The 24,481-nt window shown below is 44.0% G+C and overlaps 2 protein-coding genes and 1 long non-coding RNA gene across 8 annotated transcripts in view; 2 read left to right on the top strand and 1 right to left on the bottom strand.

Annotated features, from left to right (window-relative positions):
• Nek3 (NIMA related kinase 3) overlaps positions 1-18,860 on the top strand; it is a 24,620-nt gene extending 5,760 nt beyond the window's left edge. For 4 of the 5 annotated variants that reach the window (XM_060381452.1, XM_060381454.1, XM_060381453.1 and 1 more), the window contains exons 6-16: positions 2,283-2,350; positions 2,438-2,524; positions 5,693-5,747; positions 6,904-7,104; positions 7,936-8,008; positions 10,291-10,340; positions 13,845-13,944; positions 15,157-15,282; positions 15,988-16,122; positions 17,747-17,870; positions 18,354-18,860. In XM_060381452.1, coding sequence (XP_060237435.1) covers positions 2,283-2,350; positions 2,438-2,524; positions 5,693-5,747; positions 6,904-7,104; positions 7,936-8,008; positions 10,291-10,340; positions 13,845-13,944; positions 15,157-15,282; positions 15,988-16,122; positions 17,747-17,870; positions 18,354-18,447 — 1,113 coding nt within the window. In that variant the 3' untranslated portion in view covers positions 18,448-18,860. The remainder of the gene's footprint in view (positions 1-2,282; positions 2,351-2,437; positions 2,525-5,692; positions 5,748-6,903; positions 7,105-7,935; positions 8,009-10,290; positions 10,341-13,844; positions 13,945-15,156; positions 15,283-15,987; positions 16,123-17,746; positions 17,871-18,353) is intronic. The other variant, XM_021661094.2, reaches the window with a different exon arrangement.
• The window catches only part of LOC132653590 (uncharacterized), a 24,811-nt gene extending 1,638 nt beyond the window's left edge, over positions 1-23,173 (bottom strand). Inside the window, exons 1-2 of one of the 2 annotated variants that reach the window (XR_009591308.1) lie at positions 23,075-23,173; positions 17,724-17,853 (exon numbers count right to left, since the gene is read on the bottom strand). This is a non-coding gene — a long non-coding RNA (uncharacterized LOC132653590). Of the gene's footprint in view, positions 1-17,723; positions 17,854-22,802; positions 23,054-23,074 lie in introns of those variants that run through there. The other variant, XR_009591307.1, reaches the window with a different exon arrangement.
• Positions 22,986-24,481, top strand: part of Nek5 (NIMA related kinase 5) — a 41,677-nt gene continuing 40,181 nt past the window's right edge. Inside the window, exon 1 of the mRNA XM_060381449.1 lies at positions 22,986-24,481. Within this exon, the coding sequence (XP_060237432.1) occupies positions 24,365-24,481 (117 nt within the window). The 5' untranslated portion in view covers positions 22,986-24,364.

Raw genomic sequence — 24,481 nt, 5'->3', positions numbered from 1 at the left:
AATTTTATATATTTATAATATACATGTGTATATATTTATATAGTTATAGTATACAATATGCTTTTTAATACACAAAGTATACATATTGTAACATGACCAAGTCCTGTTCATTGATGTATCTATAGTCTCATTTACTTTTTTAGATTTATTTTTATTATTTTAAGTGTGTGTGTGTGTGTGTGTAATGAGTGTACATATGTTCATGAGGGATTGCAGATACCCAAGAAGGCGTAGGCTTTGCATGCCCTGGAGCCGGAGTTACAGATGGCTGTGAGCCACCTGACAAGTGTGCTGGGAGCTGAGCTCGGGTCCTCTGAAAACAACAAGTGCTCCTAGCCGCTGAGCCGTCTCTCTAGTGCCCTCCCCTTCTTTTGGTTAACCTTAAAGTACTTTCTAACCACTGGAACATTAAACAGCTGCTCTTTGACCAGACTTAGTAGCACCTGCCTGTGAACCCAGTTCCTGGGAGGTCGACTTCTAGTTTGAGGCTAGCACAGACCTCCTAAGTTCACACACATTAAATAAATAAAATCTTTTCTTTCTCAAGAATATTCTATTCTAACTGTGGTCACCATGATGTACAATAGATTTTTTTGTTGTTTATTGGTTTTAAGACCGGGTCTTACTACGTAGTCCTGGCTGTCCTAGAACTCACTCTGTAGACCAGCCTGGCTTCTAACTCCAAAAGATCTACCTATCTCTGCCTCCCTTTAAAGATGTGTGCCATCATGTCAGCTGTATAGTAGATATTAAGGACTTATTCATCCTATGTAAAACTTTATACCTTTTGACCTAGAACTTATACTGTCTAAATAGATTACTATGTGTAAAAAAGGAGTTAAAAATCTCTCTTGAAGTGTATGTGAATGTAGCCTCTTTAATGCCCTCCGAATGAATGCGTGTCTTTTTGGGTGGAAAGCAGCTGACACCACCCGCACCAGCCATTTGAGTCAGCCTGACACAGGCTCCCACTGCTCAGATCTGATACTGCCTGACATTTGCATCTTAGGCCTCAGAGCAGGCATCCGAATCTCCAGGCAGGGGAATGTGTAGCTGTTTTAAGAGGGCTTCTTGCTATTTTATCATTCTCTCTGGGACCCAGCTATCAGATTTCTACCCTTATTTCCACCATCAGCAGGTGTTAAAAAGCTGCTCTAGAGACTGCTGCCTGAGGTGGGGTGATCAGGACTTAGTCTGCCTGGGGCCTCCCTGGTGAGGGGGGGGAGCTGGGGAGTTGGGGATCAGGTGATTGAGGTCCCCAAAGGAGATAAGGGGAGGGAGGAGTGGGTCTGGTGATGATTAGAAGAATCTCGAAGCTCTGGCTGACTAGCAACCAAGTGCTTCTTTATTTATGCAGGTTTCACAGAACAAAGACGGACTAGTGATTATCCAGGAAGTACAGATTATGTGTTGGATTTTTTATTACGTGTCTAGGGTTACAAGTTCAGTCACAATTAGAAAAAACAACAGAACAGAATTTATTTTTTTAATCAGCCCTATAACTCCAATGTAAAGAATCTAAAGAATGTCTTCTCCAAAGCAAACACATTTACTATTTGACAGCCTGCTTTTATGCTAGCAGTGTTTGTAGTTAAGCACCACAGAGCACTGCAAACAGAAAAAATCTGAGCTGTTTTTCTTTTTTATGATTAGCAAATACTATACCTAACTTTTTCTGCTATATGTTTCATCATCTACATTATAAAGTAGGAAAAGTTTATTGTGCTCAACCTGTCTTGTATTCTGAGTTCTATTCCTCCAGGGGTGTACCCTGTGTAACCCCCTATTTTCAGAGAGCTCCAAGCATATGACGAAAACAGGCCTTGAGTCTGTAACCTGTTCTCCTGGCCAGTCAGAGTTTGTCAATTGTCTGTATACCCTGCACCAATTATGCTGCTTGAGTTTGCTCAGGGGCAGACGCCACATGAAGATTCCTGGAGTAATGGCCTCATCTAGCCATGTGCTTATCCGTGCTTAATGATCTCCATGGCATAAGGAAAACTTTTAAATAGTGACCAGATAAAATTAATTTTAGGATTTTCCTAAAAAAGACTCAGACATAATTTTCTCAGGAAAAGACATAAAATGAAGCATAGTGCAGAAAGTCCCCAAGAATGCAACACGCAGAGACCAAAACCCAGAAGTTAGAGATAGAATGACAGCAATTGCAGCATTCGGCTCAGCTTTGCTGAAACTGTGTCCAGCAGCTGTGCCGGCTTCATGACTCTCTCTGTTTCCAGTGGATATGGCAATGCCAATAATCTGTGTTCTTTTCAATGCAGAATGTCTTCCTCACCCAAAATGGAAAAGTGAAATTGGGAGATTTTGGCTCTGCCCGTCTTCTCTCCAGGTATGTATCTTTCCTATGTAGTGACAGAGATCAGAAGAGCCATTTTCAGAAGAGCTTTGGACTCACTTTGCCTGTCTGTGGTTTCAGTCCCATGGCCTTTGCATGCACATACGTGGGAACACCTTATTATGTGCCTCCAGAAATCTGGGAAAACCTGCCTTATAACAATAAAAGGTAAGCTGTATCCTTGTTTGCACACACACACACACACACACACACACACACACACACACACTTTGTTCTCACAATGGATGAGCAGGGCTGAGTAGAAATGGAGGCGGTGGCAGGACATGGAGAGTTGGGGATTTAATTCAGAAGTAGAAGAGTGTGCATTGTCCCAGTTTGCTTCCCCAGTGCTGGAAAGTAAAACAAAACAAAAAAAAAAAAAAAAAAAAAAGAAAGAAAGAAAATAATGAGAGGAAAAGGGAAGAGATGAGGGGGAGAGAGAGAAATCACTTCTTAATTTTTCTTTGCTTTTATCTCTAAAATTTTCATTTATGGGGGCTAGAGCGATAGCTCAGGTGTTAAAAGAACTGTCCTTTGGTCTTCCAAAGGACCAGGGTTCAATTCCCAGCATCCACATGGCAGCTCACAACTGTCTGTAACTCCATTTCCAAGGGATCTGACACCTTCACCCTAATGCACAGAAAAAATTAAATAAGTTTTTGAAAAATTATTTTATGTGTATGGATGTATTGCCTGCATGTCTGTCTGTATACCGCGTGTGTGTGTGGTGCCCACAGAGGCCAGAAAAGAGTGATCTTGTGGAGTTACAGACTGTTGTCAGTCACTTTGTGGGTACTGGGAATCGAATCCCAATCCTCTGGAAGAGCAGCCAGTGGTCTTAGCCACTGAGACATTGTTCCAGACCCTTGGAAATCCCCTGACAACAGAGTTCCAATACTATTTAATTGGGATTTACCAGTTGAGAGATTCCATATATAGTTTCATTTATTGTTTTTTTTTTCACTTACATTGTTTCATATTCATTTCTCTACACAGTAATATATACATATTTCTGTATGTGTGTGTGTGTCTGTGTGTGTCTGTGTGTGTGTATGTGCATGAGCGTGTGTGCGTGTGTGTGTGCATACCTGGACAGGACAAACTTAGGTATCATCCCTCAGGCACTATCTACCTTTTTATAGAGATGGGTGTTAAAGGTTGTTTTAAAATTTAAAATTGCATTGCAGTTTGTCTCTTAACTTGGCCAGCACCCAAATAATTGAGACTGGACTATTACATTTATGTAACAAGCTTTACTGCACAAGAACTGAGCAGCATTAATCTATTTTAATCCTCTAAACTAATCTGCCTTCCTCCCAGCATAAATCCCCAGATCCTTGTACTTTATGGCTTTCTTTGCTTTCACTCTCTCCTGCTGGTTCCTGAACCTTTCCTCCTGTTTAAATTCTCACTTCCTCTTCCTTTCATCTCCTCCCCTGGCTAGCAGGAAGTCCAGCCCTGTTCTCTCTCATGCTCAGTCATTGGCTGTCATGCTCCTATTGACATATCAGGGATCAAGTGGGGGCAAAGTTTAGGGGGTCTCAGAACAAGGATTGCAAGCAGATAAAGAGGAGGTACACAGAAGGCAGCAGCATCTGAGTCTTTATACAGCGCACAGCATCACTAAGCCTACAGACAGGGTTTCTCGTTGCCTTGGAACTCACCAGGAAGTGAGTTTTTCTTTTTAACTTTTTTCTTTTTTTATTATTTCTTTTCTTTTTTTATTATAATTTTTATTTTTTCATATTAGTCACGGGTTATTTATTTTGTCTCCCAGCCGCAGCCCCCTCCCTCATTTCCTCCCAATCCCACCCTTCCTCCCTCATCTCCTCCCTAGGAAATGAGTTTTGAAATTATTTTTTGTATATTTTATTTTTGGCAATAACATAATTACATTATTTCCCCTTCCCTTTCATCCCTCCAAACTCTCCCATATAGGTTTCCTTGCTTCTTTTCATTACATGTTGCATGCATATAAACACTCATATATATGTATGTGTGTATTCTCTATGTTATGAACTCACATCTGAAGATTTGGAGCTAGGAGCCTCCGACGAGAGGCAACTTGTGACATTTGTCTTTCTGGGTCTGGGTTACCAGCATATATCTTTTACATCTTTTCTAGTTTAATCTCTTTATGTGCAACTTCATGATTTCATGTCTCTTTACAGCTGAATACTGTTCTGCAGTGTATAAGTGCTACATTTTCATTGATTGAAATTTGTTCATTGGTTGAAGGACATTTAGGTTGTCTCCATTCCCTAGCTATCGTGAATAGCACAGCAATGAACATAGCTGAGTACGTATCTGGGGAGCAGGATTTCCGGTCCTTGGAACATATACCAAGGAGGAGGATAATAGGTCATATGGCCTATCACCTTGTACCCGAACAAACTGAATGTGAAACCTGCAACACTGAAACTACCAGAAAAAAACAAAACAAAACAAAAAAGAGGCAGTGCCCTACACCATAAAGGTAGAGGTGAGGACTTTCTGAATAGGTCCACTTGTCCAAGAATTAAGGCCAACAATTGACTAGTGGGACTTCATAAAAGTAAAAGCTTCTGTACAGATTAAGAAACAGTCAACCAGGTGAGGAAGCTCACAGAATGGGAGACAGTCTTTCCAAGTTATACAGCTGACAGAGGATTAACATCCAGAATATATACAGAACTCAAAAAACAAAAAAACAAAAACCCACCCTTTCCATAAATGGGCCTGGAAACTGAAGACTGATCACAAGATCAAGTTGATCCTGTGTCCTGCCATATTCCTGAATTTATCTTTCTAGAAGTTTTCAGGTAGAAATATTGAGATCCCTAATGTACAGTATCATGTCAACCGCAACAGGAATAGTTTGGGTATTTCTGGGTGGAGAGGTTGGACCTGGCATGGGAGGGGCTTTTTAGCTGGTGCAGGCAGTGTGTGTCCTGGAGGAAGCTTAGAGGTTTGTTGCTGTGCAGACAGGTGTGGGCCTGGGGCACTGATTGTGAGGCCAGGTTAGACCTGGAGGGTCATCATAGGTTATTGTAAAATGAGAACCAATGAGATGGTCAGGGGGTGGAGTATTTGCCAACAAGCTTGTTGACCTGAGTTCAACCTCCAGGACACACACGGTGGAAGAAGAGAACAGATTCCTGCATGTTGTCCTCTGACCTCCCTATTAACCCTGTGGCCCACGTGTGTGCTCGTATATTTATTTGTATATGTATATACACACATACATATGTATACATACATATGTAAATTGAATGTATTAAAAGAAAAGGAAATGCGTGTTTTGCCGTGATAACCCATAACGTAGCTGTTGCTTATGCTGTCTCTTCATGCTTCTAGTGACATCTGGTCCTTGGGGTGTATTCTGTATGAACTCTGCGCGCTGAAGCATCCAGTAAGTATGGTGCCAGACCAAAAGGCCACTTGTTGTGTCCTGCAAAGGTCTGATGGATGTGCCAGATTCTAACTGAGGGTCACTTCCCCAGGAAGAATTTGTTTTAAGAGTTTCCATTGTTATCTTTGTGTTGAGCCATTCTGTAGTTCTGTGCCAATATAAGTGTTTATTAGATACTGTGATTCTGTATGTAGCTGCTCCTCCTCCTCTTCTTTGAAAAAAAAAATAACACAATATTTGCCATTCAAACTTTTTAAGTTCATAATTCAGTGGAATGAATAATTACCCATGATATTCATTAATTACATTTATGACATTCATTGATTATATTAATGGTATTCATTCATTAACTAAATTATGGTACTCATTAATTACAATAATCACACTCATGATGTTATGTCCTACATTACTGTTCATTTGCAGGGCTTTTCATCACACAAACCGGAAACTCTTTACTTAGAAAAATCACTGCTCTACATCCCTTTGTCCCCTAGCTTATGATAACTTCCGATCATTCTGTCTCTGTGAATTTGTACATTCTATATGTTTCATGTAATACAATTCTATAGTACTTGTCATTATATTTTTTAAGATTCATTTATTGTATGTATATGACTGTTTTGCTTGTGTGTATGTGGGCCACATGCGTGCCTGGTGCCCAGGGAAGTCAGAAGAGGGTGTTAGATATATCGCCTAGAACTGGAATTATGGATGGTTGAGAACCACCATATGGGCGCTGGGAATTAAACCTGGGTCCTCTGCAAGAACAAGTGCTCTTAGCCTCTGAGACATCTCTCCAGCCCCAATTTGTCCTTTTTGCTTGGTTCTCTTGACTTTCTATATTGTAGCATGTGTCAGAATCCTATTTCTTTTTACAACTGAGTAATAGTCCATTGTATATACGCACTGCTTTGCTTACGGACTTGTTCATGGTATTTGGGTTGTTTCTGTGTTCTTTCTATTGTAAATAATGTTGCTGTGAACATAAGCAAATGTCCTTAAAGACATCTTTTGAAGGAAAGGAACCCGACAGCAGGTTCCTCTCCAAAAAGGAAATAACTTATGAAAATATGAATTTATGCCAGTGGCTGACAGTTCCTGTTTTATTTCCTTCCTGTGTATCTGATTTTAAAGTGTCATTTTTTTAACCTTTCAGTTTCAGGCAAATAGTTGGAAGAACCTCATCCTGAAGATATGTCAGGGGCCCATCCACCCTCTGCCAGCCCTGTATTCCTATAAGCTTCAGTGTCTTGTCAAGCAGATGTTGAAGAGGAACCCCTCGCATCGTCCCTCTGCCACGACCCTGCTCTGCAGAGGCAGTCTGGCCCCACTGGTCCTGAAGTGCCTTCCCCCTCAGGTGGGACAAGAGTGCCTTTCATGGGCTCTAGCATGGTAACATGTCTTTACACTTATCTGGAGGTGGGCATGGGCATCCCACGGTGGACATGGAGATGTCAGGACAGCTTAGCTCTCCTCCCATCCTTCATCGGGTCTAGGGATGAAACTCAGGTTAGCAAGCTTGGCGGTGGCAACTGCTTTTAGCCATCAAGTCATCTCTCCGGCCCTGAAGTGGTTAATCTTTCAAGTGTAATTTACTTATTACCCACACTTATAGATGCTCATATAATTCAGAAGTGTACTTAAAATGGCTACACTTCCTTTTCCTCTTCTTCCTCCTGCTGCTGTCCCCTAGGAACTGTCACACTTTTCATACTAGGGTTGAGCCTAGAGCTTCAGGTGTGGTGGGCAGAGCCTAGCGCTCACCACTGCTTCAGTCTGCTGCTCCCTCCAGATCTGTTTCTAGGCAAACAACTATCCACGTTTCTCTCACTGTTTAAGTTGTAATGTTATTTGACTTCTTTTTTTTGCTGAGGCTGTGGATTTTGGGTTGACACTGGCCTCAGGTTGGCAGGCCTCCACATAGCTAGGATTACACTTGTCTCCTTACATTTACTCTCACATGGCATTTCTGTTTTTCAGCTTTAAGTGATCTTGTGTGGAAGAGCATTGATAATTACATGACACTATGCCGGTGTCAAAGGGAGAGTGTCTTTCTTTAGCGGGGTCTGGCTGTGCTGGCTAGTAATTCCCACTGTGTTGGCTGAGGCAGGGTGATCATAAGTTCTGGGCCTGCTTGGGGTATAAAAAAGGTTTTTCACATTTTTAAATTTTCAACTTCAAATTTCAGGTCATCAGAGAATACGGAGAACAGGTATTAGATGAAATCAAAGTATCTGAGCCTAAGAAAACGAAAAAAAGGGGTAAGTAGTTTGGGAGCTTATGGTTTTTGTTGTTGTTGTTGTTGTTTTTGTTTTTTTTTTTTTTTTTCAAGTGTCTTTTAAAAAGTCTCTGTTGGACTTGTCACCTCAAGCTTTTTCAAAGCATTTTTAAAATTTTCTTTTGAATCAATGACTTCCTTCTGAAGAAGTCCAACAGAGATAATAGATATGAGAAGAATAGCAAATCTAGATCATTCCCAGCCGGGGCACTGTGCATAACCGACCGTGTGTGGGTCTCGTGTCATTGAACTGTCCTCATAGATAATTTATGGAAGCAGTTTGTTTACTTTTCTGGGACAGGTTGAAGGGCAGCGGTGATGAGCCAGGAACTATGGACAAAACTCAAAACATGTGTGTCCAGTGTTACACACTGTTAGGATATAGCCTAAGTTTACAGTTCAGCATCTTCACTGTCACTCAAGAGGCGGCCACTTACTTTGCTTTACAAGTTTGATTTCATGACAGTTTTGTCTCTGGTGCTATTTTGTAGCTTTTGTTAACTTACCAGGGTAGTAGGAAATGGAGCAAAGAAAGCACTAGGACAAGTTTCAACATAGTTTGGAAAAACGTAGCTTTATAATTTCACATATATGTGTAGATCTAGACCTAGACCTAGATCATACAGAGAGTTACAGAAGTTATCATCAGAGCCTCTCCCAGGTGGCCCTAACAAGCTTGGTTCAGCCACCTGTCCTCAGTGAGCCAATTAAAGACAGCAGTTAAAAGCCAAGGGGGTCTGTTCAGTGTGTCCACCTCGGGAAGATATCAGAGCAGACTCGTGACACCCACTGTGGGATCGATGCTCCAATGCCAGGGAAAGAGGAGTGTTCCCCAAAGCCAGCAACTTAAAGAGAAGGCAGCTATAGGCAGACAGCTATAGGACTCACTTCATTCACTGGTACACGGGCCACAGAGATGTCAGATGCTTGCAGGCACCCATGGAACGTGCACAGGTGGACACATGTGTCAGCTCACACAGGCTGACAAGGTGAGGGCTCTTTGCCTCTGACATCAAGGCCATGTTTGTACAGAATCACAAGAGAGTGGCATTCTGCCGAGTGTAATTATAAATTGCAACTTTTGCGATTGTAATTATAAACTTGTCACTTTTGGGTTCCCCGAACATCTGGTATCGGGCGCTTATTTCTGACTCATAGCCCCCAGATGTCCAGTTTTAGCCATCTTGGTCTGTGACAGATCTCCATCTCAGTACCATGTTGTCTAAATGTAAAGTGGCTTGTATGGCCTTCTGTTCCCTTCATGCACACATGCCCCTGCCCTCCTTCCAGGGTCCTGACGTGAGGTTCATGTTACAGCTTGCGAGGGATATATGTATGCATGACTGAGTGTCCTGGTCCTATCATTGCCTTTGCTTCAGTCTCTCTGTTGTTGGAACCACGTGGAATCACTTTCCAGGAGACAAGCTCCCCTACAGCTGCTCCAGGCTTCAGTCTTTCCCCTCTTCTGAGACTGAGGAAATGCCAGTTCCTACAGGATGCCTGTGGTTTGGTAGCCAAAGATAGGAACATAAATATGTCTTTGAAGTGTCTTCATTGACAAGAATAGAGGAGTTAGTGAAATGCCACCAGATGGGACCATTTAGTCTCTAGATAGTGAGATCAGAACAGGGAAATCAGCACGAAGACAGTGATTGTCTGTGATGTGCTTACTCTAGTGTTTTCATTGCCTGTCCTTACAGGCATTCAGTAGCAATTTTTAGGATATTGAACAAAGCTGGGCAGGATGGCATTTGCCTTTAATCCTAGCACTTTGGAGTGAGGCAGGAGGATCACTCTTAAGTGTCAGGCCCTCCTAATCTACATAATGAGTTCTTTGCTACACAGTGAAACCCTGCTTCATAAAACAAAACAGACAACAAAAACACAAATCAATAAAATATGGGATACAGTTGTGGGAGTGAGGACTTCTCTTATCTTCTCAGGTAAACATGAATTTATGTAAGATCTTAACATTATGAATAAAACAACATAGGTTGTTCTTTTAATATCTGGAGAATATTGCCAAACGTTGAAAGCTTGATACCTCTTCAGGTTAATGCTGTAGCCAGCTATCTTTAAAATCCTTATTTGTCAGCCACCAGAAATGCCAATGTTTGGGAGGCCAAGGAAGGAGGATCAGAGTTGAAAGGTAGCCTGGGCTACATAGTGCGGTCCTTCTCAAAACACAACATGAGGGTGGGGAAACCCTGTTAGGGTTTAATAAGCTGAGCCTTCCTGTGTTTCCCCCCACCATCTCTTTCTAAGCAGACCCCAGCAGAGGCAGGATAGCCCTGGGAGATGAAGCAAACACCCTGGTAAGTGCTTTAACTGAGTTTGTGAAGCATGCATCTGGAGAGCATCAGGTGTGCTGATGTGTGGCCTCACCCTCCAGCTAAGTGGCCCTTCACCTCGTGGCTCCTGAAGCATCAAGGAGCTGTGCCCTGCACTGCCTGATAAGCTCCTAAGGGCTTCATTTATTCATTGTTCCCATTTGTAATTACCAACGCCAGTGGCATCAATACAGATAAGACAGAACCCAGTCCGAGCTTGGCTTTTTTTGTTTTGTTTTGCTTTCATTGTGGTAAAATAGGCATATCCAAACAGTTCGCCATTTTAGCAACTTCTTTGTTTTGAGACGGTTTGGTACCTTTCTCCTTGCTGTGACAAAGCACCTGACAAAGGCAACCAAAGGAAGGAGGGGCTGGCTGTGGCTCGTTTGAGGGTGCCGACCATGCCAGCAGGGAACACGTGTGGTGGACACAGGACAGCAGGGGTGTGAGGTGCAGGAGGCAGAGAACCGGGCCTGCTTTCTCCTTTTAGTCATTTTTCACATCAGCCCAAGGGATGGCACCACCCACAGTGGGCTAGGCCCTCCCCCCAAATTACTGATTAAGAGAATGTCCCACAGCAGGATCTCACGAAGGCATTTTTCTCGGTCGAGGCTCCCAGTGCACTCCGATGACTCTAGCCTATGTCAAGTTGACATAAACTAGCCGTCACAGGACTCATGCAGGGCTTTGTGCCTGAGTTGTCTTATTACATTAGCTTTCCAGGGTTCATCCATGTTGGAGCACGTACCAGAAATTTTATCCCTATTTTACTCAAGTAACACTTAGATCACTGTTTGACCTTGACATTTTTCTGTTCAAAAGTTTGTGGTCCCTCTTAAGCTATCCTGTGAGTCACCCCAAAGGCAAATATAACTATCCGGGCCTGTTAGAGGTAAGCAAGGTACTTGCTGGGATGTAAATATTTGTTCACCAGGATTGGCCAGCCATTAGCCCATCACCAAAGAACGTGCCTCTGACGGGCAGCTCAAGGGGGCAGCATGGGGTCACAGCCAGTGTTAAGTCCTGGCCTGCCTGAAGAAAAGTGTAATTCTGCCAGGAGGACAAGATGAACTGGGATAACAATTATTTGAAAAGAACAACCCTGTGCACTTAAGAATTAATCCTGTCACTGTCTCTGCTGTGTCAGTCTCCGGCTGCCCAAGTGGCCAGACATGAAATCTCCTGTCTGTTTAAACTGTTAAAGTGTAACCTGGGGCTGGGGCCTGAAGGAGACTTAAGAAGGACAGCAATGTAAAATAGACAAGCCTGAGGTGTATATAAGCCATTGAGATTTTCAATTCAAGGACAGCTCTTCCCTGGGCATTAGCCAGAAGCCAGGCAAAAGCTATTAGAGAGATTTTCCTTCATCAGTCTCTAACTGGGCAGGGTGATTCCTCACTGGGAAGGCAGGTTATTTCTATAACTACAGGTAGCATTACCAGGACAGACTACAAAACCAACAATCGCTGTGATGTAAGACCCAGACAGTTTTGTTTGGTGATAAACTTTCTGCCCTTGCAACTTTTGTTCGCAGGTAAAACCAGTAGCATGCGGGGGGGGGGGGGGGGGGGCTGCAGTAAAGAGCAGGGTCCTTGACTGTAATTCAGTATGATTGTTGGGGTTAAAATCATAGCTCATTCTTTCTCCAGTTGTTACACATACAGAAACCATAACTAAGCTTCATTTTTCCTTAAGAATTTACGTTCATTTACAGTTGGCATTCTCTCAGTGTTTGTATTTGTTTAGGGTTATCTTTCTGCTGCTTCTTTTTTTTTCTTTTTTGTTTTTTTTAGTTTTGTTTCTTTGAGATAAGGTCTCATGTAGCCAAGACTGGCTTCAAAATCTCTATGTAGCCAAGGACAACCTTAGACGTCTGATTCTTTCCCTCCCAAGTGCCGAGATGTATAGGGATACATCACCACATCTCTTGATTATAATTTCATACATAAATTTTTTTTATGGCCAGGTGTGGTGATGTACCTTTTAAGAGGTAGAGGCAGGTAGATCTCTGAATTCTTGGCTAACCTGCTCTACATAATGGGTTCCAGGCCAGCCAGGGCTACATAATGAAACCCTGTGTCAACCAAACAACAAAAAGCCCAAAATGCATATGAGGAATTGCTTTCACTTTAAGACTTCTATTTATTTATTTATTTTGCAGTAACGCTCTTAGGAGATGTTATGGGAACAAGGAGGGAAATAAAATCCTTCAGCCTTTTTTGTTTGGTGCCCTACTATGATTTTTTACTGTTTATATACTGGCCAGCCAGGAGTTTAGCTAACAAAGAATTAAAGTACACTGGTGATCTGTATTTGGTGCTGGGAGAGATGGCCTTAAGGAGCGCTTTGAACAAGTTTAACCATGCGTTTTCTCTGCAGTGTTTGTGTTTGCACTGTTAAAATGCATGCTAGCAAAGTAGGTGGCTTGTCAAAGGAGCTTCCAAGACCAGCATGTTCCACATAGCCTGGGCCCAGCCAGGAGCTGCTAGAGCACCCCGTCTCTGCATATGTACATAGTTAGTGAAGACCACCCTTTGTGTTTCTATACTGCAGGAAATAAACGGCTCAGACAATTTGTAGATGTACTGATTTAATCAACTTTCTGTGACAGAGTTTTATGTGATGGGGTGGGAGCCTTCGGAATGAACACTCAAAGAGCCGGTGTGAATGACCCATTTTAAAAATCTTTTATTACATTCATTTAATTACCCGCAGTGGGGCCGCATGTGCCGCGGTTGGTCACATGTGCTGCGGTATTGGTATGGTGGTGAAAGGACAATTTCCTGGAGTTGGTTCTCTCAGCTGCCCGTGTTCTTAACTGCTGAGACATCTCCCTCTCTCTAATCATCATAGGGTATTCAATAGCATTTACATCCATACACATTAATGTCTGACTACTTTTAAAGATGTAGCTGCCAGCCGGGCACAGTGGCACACATCTGTAATCCCAGCACCCTGGGAGTGAGAGGCAGGCGGATCTCATGAGTTCAAGGCCAGCCTGGTCTGACAGCCAGGGTTACTCAGAGAAACCCTGTCTTCAAACAAAACAACAACAACAACAACAACAACAAAATGTAGCTACCAGAATGGCAGGGAGAGAGAGGGAGTGAAGTTAAGTGTATAAGGAGGTGGGGATGATCTGGGAGGCGGTGGGGGAGGGGAAGCCATGATTAGAATATGTTGTATAAAAAAATATTTTCAATTAAAAAAGAAAAAACTCATCAAATATCTCTGCTGTTTGTATATGTGTGTATGTATGTATATATGGCTACTGATACATATGGATATTAATATACATGTATATGAACAAACTTATTCATATACATGTATATATAATACATAGTGTTATTAATCTTTGTATTTGGGTTTCTATAACTTTATGTTTTTAGTGCATTAATTTTTACTTATAACTAAAATAGCTGATTACATATTTATATTTCTCCATAATACAGACATTATTTAATCACAATTTTAAAATCTTTTATAAAGCAAGAGGAAGAACATGGCAGAAAGTGCAGCCAAGCTGAATTGGAAGGCACTCATACAAATTCAGCGGGAAGTGCGCTGAGAGCAGCCAGAGGAGATACAGGTGAATTACTGAATTATAATCATTACTTCTGTAGGGAGTTAGGGACTGTGAATACCAATATTCACGTTACTTGGCTTGGGTATCTATCATTAGCAAGTTGCAGGTAGATAGTTATTTGTTCATTCAGGATTTAATGTTGAGAAATATTTTGGAGCTGGGCATGGTGGTGCCCATTTTTAATCCTAGCACTCAGGAGGCAGAGGCAGTCAGATATCTCTGGGTTTGAGGCCAGCCTGGTCTACAGAGAGAGTTCCAAGGTAGCCAAGTCTACACAAGAGACCCTGTCTCAAAAAACCAAAGGGGGGGATTTTGGTTATTTGCAAAAAAAAAAAAAAAAAAAAGAGACATTAAGGGCTAGAGAGGTGGCTCTGTGCTTAAGGTGGCTGTGTTTCCAGAGGACCTAGATTCAATTCCCAGCACCCACACAGCAGCTCACAACTGTCTCTAACCCCAGTGCCAGGGGATCTGATGTCTTCTTCTGGTCACTGTGGGCATCAAACACTAATGCGGCGCACAGACATATATACAGGCAAAATACCTAATAGCACTTTTTTTTTTTTTTTTTAACAAAAGAGAGATTAAGGGCTGGGGTGTGGTTTGGTAATAGAGTTCATTCTCTCAAACTGACTCTCCAGGTAAAAACCTCAGCCCACAAAACAGTAAGTAAAAGGGAAGCGGGGAAGAGAAGGTATATGTCAGTGAGTCACAGGTGCAGCAAGCGCTGTGTACGTGAGTCCTTGGGAGACTCATTCCTGTCCATCATGCAAAAGGCCAGCCATGCTCATTTCAGTGCGTCCACTTTGACAGCTCATTCCGAATTGGGCCGCCGTTTCGCATGAGCTCACTTAAGATTGTTATTTCCTTGGTTCCTAAGATTGGACGGGACTCTTTTTTTTTTTTTTAAGATTTATTTATTTATTATGTATATAGTATTCTGCCTGAATGTATGCATGTGAGCCAGAAGAGGGCACCAAATCTCATTATAGATGGTTGTAAGCCACCATGTGGTTGCCGGGAATTGAACTCAGGACCTCTGGAAGAGCAACCAGTGCTCTTAACCTCTGAGCCATCTCTCCAGCCCCCTGGACGGGACTCTTGCTTCACCTGAGTTTGAGAGAGACAAGAAATACTTCTGCCTTGTCAGAGTGCGTGTGTAGGTGTGAACAAACAAAGCGCTGCTGTTGACGTTTGATCGCTTTCCCTGAGAATCAGGTAGTTCACCGGAGCACCGGAGGAACCTCAGGCAGCGGTGGGAGAGACACGACCCCAGTTCCGCTCTGGCAGCTCTGGAAAAAGCACCCGTCCTTACCTCCAGTTTTACGGCTGAGGATGACAGAGGTTAGCACCACCATTGTCCCCGGGAATCTGGCTTCAGACTCCAGAGTTCATGCATGCTCAAGTGCCTCATGTGACATCATGCAGCACCCGCCTCCTTCTGTAGACTTTAATCTCTAGACCACTTGTTCATAAGGCAGTGTAAGTGCTGTGTAAGCAGTTGCCACCCTGTACTGTCCGTGTGCATGCAAACGTTCAGTGCGGACTTTTATTTTTTAATTTTAATCTTATCTGTGTCTGGCTGTGTGACCGCTTATACATATGTATATAAGCCAGAAAAAGGGGCCAGACCCCTTGGAGCTGGAGTTACAGGCACGTGTGTGCTGCAGTGTGGGTGCCGGAGCTGAGCTCGGTCCTTGTAACTGAGCATCATGCGCTCTTAACTACTGAGCCATCTCTCCTGCTCCAGACTTAACTTTTAAAAAGTACGTTATATGCAAAGTTTGGAGCTCATGGGCACACGGGGAAGACCATAGTCAGACTTAATATTATTATTTTACCATAGAACGCTCTGTAGAAAAACCGTGCTAGGGTTTTAGTTTATGTCACTCTTCAAGGGACATTTGGCGCTGCTCACTGTGGGTGAGTAAACTAGACTTTCAGTGAGAGTCAGCCGTAGTCATAACTTCCCTGGAAATACGATCTGAAGGTAGATGCTGGAAGTTCTTTGTTTTTAAACCTGGTACTAATGGCCCTCTTTACAACTAGGTGGTTCTGTGATAAAGTATGGTGAAAATAATGCCCGTAGGCAGTGGCTCAGGGAGCCCCCCGAGGCCTTGTTGTCCATGCTGAAGGATGCGGATCTCAGCCTGGCATTTCAGACCTACACAATACATAGACCAGGTAATGTTCGCCTGTGATGTGGTCATACGAATTCTTTGACTTTTACAAACATGGTAAAATATGCCTTACTAACTTTTTCAAGGATTCATTTCTATTTATGTGTCTGTGTCTGTGTGAGTGAATGTCACGGCAGTGCCCAGGGAGGGAGTCAGAGCCCCTCAATCTGCAGCTATGGGCAGTGGCGAGCCACCACGTGGGGCTGAGAAGCAAGCTCAGGTCCTCTGGAAGAACAGCAAGTGTGCCTAACTGCTGAGCTGAGTCTCCACAGGCCTCTCATCATGATAATCTTCAAGGGTTTTACAGGCATGCCCATTCCTGTGTAACCAGCGTCTAGATTCTGTTTCTTTTAGAAGCTGGCACTGCGCGCATTAAGTAACCCATTCTCCCTTCTCCAGATCCCTGCGACTTTCAAGTTATAAAGCTGGGGCGGGAAAGATGCTCGGCAGTTGAGAGCACCCGGAATTTTGGAGAACCAGGGTTCATTTCCCAGCGCCCATGTGGCAAGTTCCGTCTTAGTGGATTCAGGGTACTTCTTTGGTACACAGGCACACGTGTGGTACATACATAAAGTGTGGGTACACACATACACATAAAATGAAAATAAATCTTGAAAATTCCAAAAGTGTACTTTTAGGTGTTCTTGAATTATTTATGGCTTGTCTTAACCTGTTTTTAAATTTTTCCATTATAGATACTTAATTTCTGTTTCCTGATTTTTTTATTTTAATGGTCACTATGTTAGAAAAAGTCAATACGTTTTTACATTGCTAGTGGTGCTGGGGATCAGACCCTCACTACTGTGTGGGACGAGCTGTATCCCGGAACAGCCGTTTTTGACATTTAAATACACAGACGTCTTAGGGATAACCTCAAAATTTCTTTAAATTTTGTTATATTGGATAATTGGATAGAGCTTTAAAATGAAAGACATTTAGGATTTATTTTATTTATTGGATGATTGATTTTTGTTGTTGTTGTTGTTACAGAGTTTCTCTGTGTAGCTCTGTCTCTCCTGGAACTCTCTCTGTAGACCAGGCTGGCCTTAAACTCAGAGATTCCCACCTCTGCCTCCTGACTGCTGGGATTAAAGGTTTACACCACCCCTGCCCATCCAGTATTTAATTTTTAAAATATATTTTCATTAATTTTATTGGACAGAATGACCACTTATAATACTGTTCTTAGGACTTCAGGCCAAAGACTGCATTTAAGGATTGCATGTGTATGCATTAACTTTGATAATTCAAATACCAACTCTCCTTGCTTATTTAAAATATTTTTATTATCTTTTTTGAGACAGAATCTCCCCAAATTTCTCAGACTATAATAAAATACAATATAATACAGATTTCTTATATTTAAAGGTCTTTAGTGTATTTTTTCACCTGTCTTAGAGACGGTGTTGCTGTAAAACTTAGTCCACATTCCAATACTTCCTGGGTCTACTGTCTACCCCACTCATGATGCGTAAACACTGCTTAAATTGCCTGGCTTCTCCAGGCATTCTGGCTCTGGCCTGTAGTCCTAATATTGGGGGATCAAGACCAGCCTGGGCAACATAGTGAGACCCTGTTTGAAAACAAATAGGTAAACTGTCTTACTTTTTGTTGCTAATCCCCTGAAGGTGCAGAAGGATTCTTGAAAGGTCCCCTTTCTGAAGAAACAGCGTCAGACAGTGTTGATGGTGATCATGATTCCGTCATTTTAGATCCAGAGAGATTTGAACCTCGGCTAGATGAAGAAGACACGTACGTTGTAATAAGACTAGATGCTGTAATTGGGGAGTGGACCCTGTATGCATGTGCCTTATGATGCCGTGATAATTTCAGATTGAGGGAGAGCTGTGCCATTTTCCATCCTAAATGAGCACTTGCGTTGGCTGCTGTGTGGTAGGAATTTTACCATGAATTCCTGGCTGGATCCTGCACACAGTGCTTTCCAGCCTGGACTTGTTTCTATTTCTGAGTTTTCAGACATTTCGGCTCCCCCTGTGTCAGCTGTCAAGTTGGGATTATGGGCCGTGCAACTATATCTGGCTTTCATTTTGTAATACTTCAGGGTGAAAAAAAAAATGAGAACTAATCTTTTTTTCTCTCTCTATTCAATTACTCTATAGAATTGAGTTTTTAAATGTTTTAATTAGTGTGTGGTAGAATTCTGCACTGAGCCGTCAACAAGTACAGACCGGGCCCCGAATACAGAGGCTCATCATCAAAATTGTTTGTCCCCAGGGACTTTGAGGATGACGATGAAAACCCTGATTGGCTGACAGAACTAAAGAAACATGTGGAACACCAGGATTTACGTGATGGAAAAGTCCTCTGAGAATGTGCCTGAGCCACGTGGGGGAGATGCTGTCTAGAAAACTGATGGCAGGAAGTGAAAATGAAGACTGAAAAAATGGATCAACACACTTGAAAAGCAGTCCAGAATCCTTGTGAGGTTTTTGAACACAAGGGAGGTCCAGCAGATGCCGTGTGCCTTGCGTTCCGACAGAACGGAGGTGGAGTGCTAGCCTGTTGGTCACTAACTGTGTGTGTGTGTGTGTGCGCGCGTGTCTGTGTGTGTGTGATAATCGGAAACAACTTGACTTCTTTGATCCCTCGTTTCCTTAACTATACTATAACAATGCCTACCTCATAGGAACCCTAACCAAGACAGTTAGAGCAACCCATGTGTAATGATCCACAATTACTGTGTAACACTCTCACTTTCCAAATACATTAAGTTATGACCTAGCCGTGTGTGCTACTTTTTCAATAATATCCAGTTTGGGTATGCTTCAAGATGATTTCCAGTGATATTTACCAACTACCAGCTGCCCTTAAATGTCCCTCATAGGATTTACAAAAGGGACAGAGGTCGGGATCAGCCGTAAGATGAGTGGGTAGGCTCTAGAGCTTGCCAGAAGATCTCAGTTCTGGACACAAGGCAGGAAGACAGCCAAAGAGATGTAACAAATGTCGGAAACCAGAAAGTGTCATGCTGTGAAGGGAGGCACCTGCATGCTGGGTCCCCTCATTTACTGCTATGACCCTTTAGAGAAGGGAGTATCTTTCTCCTGACCCCATGTGTTGAAGAGGGGTAGAAATTATAGAGCAGTTGTTTACCAGGACCTGCTGAAATACAGACTCTAAGTAGCTTTTAACCACTTAACTTTCCTCCCTTTTCTTCAGTGCTTGGGGATCAAACCCAGGACCTTATGAATGAGAGGTAGGTATTCTGCCCCAGCTACACCCCACAGCCCAGCTCTCGCTCGTCCTCACATCTGAAGGCTGCCGTGTAAATCTGCACCCTCCCTGGATAGCGCCCTGTACCCAGTCTTGTAGTCAGCATTAGTCCCCGTTGTTTCTGGTGATCTCTCTGTCTTTCCTTGCCATTTTTGAAGAATGCTGGTTAGGTATTTGGTTTTTATCCCTCATTTGGGTGTGTTCAGTGTTTGTCACAAAGGTAAGTGCTGTCCTCATCGTGTCCTGTCAGTGTTCGTGTGCCACAGTGGATGCTTGCCCTGATCAGTAGTTAAGTTAGTATCTGCCAGACTTCCCACCATCGTGTTCTGACTCCCTTGTCCCCCATCTGTTCACTGTCACTAACTCCGGCTCCACTGCAGCTGGGAGGGTTTCAGTCCTACCTCTTAGCCAGAGGGTGCAGTGTTACCCTAAATCACTGGCTTGGTTGCTTGATTGTTCCCAGTTGGTTTCTGTGCCCTTTTGTGATGTTCGTGTCCTTTTAAATTACTTCAAGATGAAGCAGGATCAACTGTACCTTCTCTGTCACAGCCCCACAATCAGCCTTTCCCCACCCCCCAAGAATCCATGGTTCCTTTCACTGGGTTAGAAGCCAGTCTCCGGGCACTGAGTGTGTTCGCTGCGTGTGCCGGTTGCTCCTGGGATATCTGGGCCCTGTCTACATACCTGTGTTCTGTCTATCCCCCTGTGTATGTATGTTAAGTCAAGAGCAGGCTCACACGAAGTCACTGGCGAGCCCATCCCATTCGGTTAATTCAGGCCTCTCTTCTTCCTCTTTTCTATGTCTGTCTGTCTGCCCTGGCGTCTTGCAGCCATTGCCTGGTCATTCAGACCAGTATACACACAGAGCAGTGTCCAAAATCATTCACCCTAGACGCTGCAAGGGACAAATTAGTAGCTGGAGTGCAGAGCTTGTGTGTGGGTCGGCTTCAGCCTCCCTAGGTCAGCCTTTCGAATGGTAGTGCGACGCTTTTCTGATGATATTTCATGTTCAAGAAGACATAGGTCTACAAGAGTATGTCCACGACACTCAGCGTCCCTGTGGACCATCCTCCATGTCTTGTTATCTGCTCTAATTGCTGGATACAGACAGTACAAGCACACTTGAAATTGTATAATTATATCTCAATGACCAGTGAGAGTGAGTCAGGTTATAAATCCTCTTGAAAAATCAGATGATTTCCACTTTGAACCAAACTTCCATGTGTTTGCTTATTTGAGTGAGCTTTGCTAGTGCTGATAGCTTTTAAAAAGAAAAGACTGGTTGTGGCTCACAGACGTAGTTCTGGCAGGGAGGTAGAGGCAGGCAGCCAGGGATACACACCGAGACCCTGTCTACAGAAGAAAAAAAAAAGCAAGAGAAGGCGAACCTCATCTATTCTTGTTTTGTTCTGTTTTAATTTTTTGTAAGTATTTTTAAAAATATATATTTTTATTCATTGCAATTTATTCACTTGGTATCCCAGCTGTAGCCCCCATCCTCGTCTCCTCCCAACCCCGCCCTTCCTCCCTCCCTCATCTCCTCCCATGCCCCTTCTGAAGTCCACTGATAGGGGAAGACCTCCTCCTCTTCCATCTGACCCTAGCCTACCAGGTCTCATCACGAGTGGCTGCATTGTCTTCGTCTGTGGCCTGGTCGGGCTGCCTCCCCCTTGGGGGAGGTGTTAAAGAGCCAGCCCCTGAGTACATGTCAGAGACAGCCCCTGTTCCCCATTTGGAACTAGGAAGCCCATTGGGAGACTGAGCTGCCACAGGCTACATCTGTGCAGGGGTTCCAGGTTATCTCTATGAATTGTCCTTGGTTGGAGTATCAGTCTCAGAAAAGACCTCTGGGCCTGGATTTTTTGGTTCTGTTTTTCTCCTTGTGGAGCTCCTGTCCTCTCCAGGTCTTTCTATCTGCCCCTTCTTAACATTCCCTGCATCTGCCCAAAGTTTGGCTGAGTCTCAGTATCTGCTTTAATACCCTGCTGGATATACAACAAGGACATTTGCTCAGCCATGTTCATAGCAGCTTTATTTGCAATAGACAGAATCTGGAAACAACCCAGATGTCCCTCAGTTGAGGAATGGATACAAAAAATGAGGTACATTTACGTAATGGAATACTACTCAGCAATTAAAAACAAGCAAATCATGAAATTTGCAGGCAAATGGTGGGAACTAGAAAAGGTCATTCTGGGTGTGGTATCCCAGAAGAAGAAAGACACACATGGTATATACTCACTTATAAGTGGATATTAGACATATAATATAGGATAATCATACTAAAATCTGTACACCTAAAGAAGCTAAGCAAGAAGGAGGACCCTGGGTAAGATGCTCAATCCTCATTCAGAAAGGCAAATGGGATAGACATCAGAAGAAGGTGAACCTCATCTATTCTAAGAATCACATTTGTCCATGTGGAGCCCATTTAATCTGTAAGGAATTCATTTCCAAGATAATTTGATTATTTTAAATTTTATTTCAATCGACGGCGTACTGCTAGTGTTTCAATCCAGAAGAAACAAAAAGCAAAACAAAACACTTCAGGTCCTAAGGTCAGGAAATGCTAATTTCCACTTACTTCCAGAAAACTGGTCATCAATAAGAATGTCAAACATTAGAAAGATTACATTGTTATAAAATTCCGTCCCAGGGAGTAGAGTGTAGATAAAGGAGAAAAGGAAGTAATGTACATTTTAGAGAAATGAGGGTATTTTGGGGGGTGGCGGGGGAGGTGAAGGACAATGGTGGGGTGCGAAATGGTCATAGGTCTTAGATTCCACTGGATATGGCTGTCTTCCTGTGTTAGTATTTACCGTCCTGAAAATTTTTCTATCTTCCCTAGGTAATCTGCTGCACCTGATGTACCAGTAGGAAATGGAGATAGTTGAGAGGAGGTGCATTTGCAGAGGCCTGGGCAGCGCCTGGTTCCCTTCCCTTACACACCTCTCAGGAGCGTCTAAGACCGTGCATGAGAAACGTGCTTCCGACTGGGCGTGTATGCCGTAGTTGAACACCATCCCTCATCCCTCATCGCCCCACCGCCAACAACCGAACCAACACATTTCCTCTCTCAGCATAGCAATAGGAGACCTGTAAAGGTGGCAGACAGCAGAGAATATATGTACCAAATATGCCAAAGAAACTCCCCCACCCCCGTGCCCAAAAAGCCAGCCAGAAAACGGGTCCAAAATCTGCCGCCCCTAGAATTCTGGAAAATGGCCACCGGGCCACATACTCTGGAACCCGAAGGTTGCAACAAGACTATCGGACTCATCTCCCAGCCCAGCGTGCTTTTCCCAAAAGCGGTTTCTCCCCGCTCCCCACCCCCCACTGCAAAAACCTCAGCGCTTCTACCGCCTCTGCTCCCTCTCATACCACGCTACAGGTCGCTGAGGTCTCAGACCAGCGAATTACGCTCGCCCCGCTTTACTTTCCTCCTCTGACCTCTTACACAGCCGAGGAGCGGGAAGGTGTGGTCGTGTTGCTTGTTTTGCATCTGGGTTCCAACCCGGGGCAACTGAAAACGAGCACCCATGAGTCTCCTCTGCCCCGGCGCAGCACTCCGCCCATTCCCCTACCCCAGCGTCTGGGAGGCTCAGCTGCCAAGGGACCAGATCCTCGTGGACACTTTCAGGTTCACTGCTCAAAGCCTGCTGAGCGGGTAAGGCCGAGCCCACCCATTTTGCTCTTCAGGAGCTACCCCAGGCCCCTCGAACCTGCAGGGAGAGAGATGGGAGTCCAGGTGGGTGGAGACATGGCAGAAACCTGCTCCCTGGGCAGCGTCGGTTTCCGTGGCAACGCACAAGCCACAGCGTCCTGGACTCAGGTCCCCCGCCTGCGTGCGTGCAGACCGCTGCCTCCTCTGCCAACCTTAGCAGTATACACCCGACTGGAAATTATTTGGAAACAACCTGCTCTGTAGAGCACCCAGGGCTTTAGGAAAGTCTGCATTGTACCTGAAGCAGGGGGATGGGAAACTCGAGCCATACCAGGAACAACTTGGACCTGTTTCCACAACAGTCTCCCGAAAGAATTAGGTGTAAAGTTCTGTGGTGGAAGGCTTACCTAGCATGGATGCGGTCCTAGGTTCGAGTCCCAGTACAGCAAGATACAAACCTCCACTGTGCCTCCAACTGTGGCATAAAAGGGAGACAGAGGAAAGCAACCTACACCGAAGCGCGTATTTCCACCAGTAAACACCTGTAGCCGGGTGCCAGGACAGTCCTCTGACCACGGTTGTTAGGACTCCGGACCTCCCGACGACTGCACCCCGACAGCCAGCAGGCAGGGTGTTTTCCCAAATGGGGACCCAACTCGAAGGAAAGTCCCCAGAGCCAATTAAGCCTTGATTTAAATTCCTAGGAAATCCGGTATTAGTTGATACCATGGGGAGACGCTTAGGTAGATGTGATCGCTTGGTTCTAGAGGCAGAAACTGCGAATGGGGTTTCCATTTACACAAGTGTATGCAGAGATTTGGTGGGGAGTCCCCTGTGTGGGACCCAGGACCTTTGACTGGCGCAGGCCCTAACTTCTTAAATACCGCGATGCCTCCACAGCGCTAGATTCTGAAACACCGACCCAATAAGTTCCCAGGCTTCCCTGCAGAGGGCGACACCTCCCCACTAAGACGTGGTCTGTGCTGGCCTCGCCCTTGGACTTCCCGCTTTCTAGAGGCACCAAGCACCTGGGGTGGTGGTCTTTCCCTCAAACTCAAGTAATCTTCCATTGCGGAAGCTGGAGTAGGAAGGTTTTTGTGAGTTGCTGACCCGCCTAAAATCGCAAATCTGGGCTACAATCCAGCGTGACCGTGGAATCTACCAACCAAACCCCTTTTCACTGTTGCCCGTGGCCACGAGGAAGTTCTGGACTGTCTGAAAAGCTGGGTAGAAAGAGTTAGGCAACAGTTTCCTTCCTTGCCTTTCATCAGTCTTCTGCTGGCTAGTGGTGAGAAGCGTACAGTAAAGGTTTATTACTTCATTTTAGGAACCTCTGACCCCTAAGACCATGGATAAATTTGACCTGATTAAGATCATTGGGGAAGGCACCTTTGGGAAGGTATACTTGGCTAAAGATAAATCAGAACACAATCATTGCGTCATAAAAGAGATCGATCTTACGAAG

Source organism: Meriones unguiculatus, chromosome 4 (genome assembly GCF_030254825.1).
Source record: "Meriones unguiculatus strain TT.TT164.6M chromosome 4, Bangor_MerUng_6.1, whole genome shotgun sequence".
NCBI lineage: Eukaryota > Metazoa > Chordata > Mammalia > Rodentia > Muridae > Meriones > Meriones unguiculatus.
Note: the sequence above shows the minus strand (reverse complement) of the source record. Positions and strands in the feature narration are given on the sequence as shown.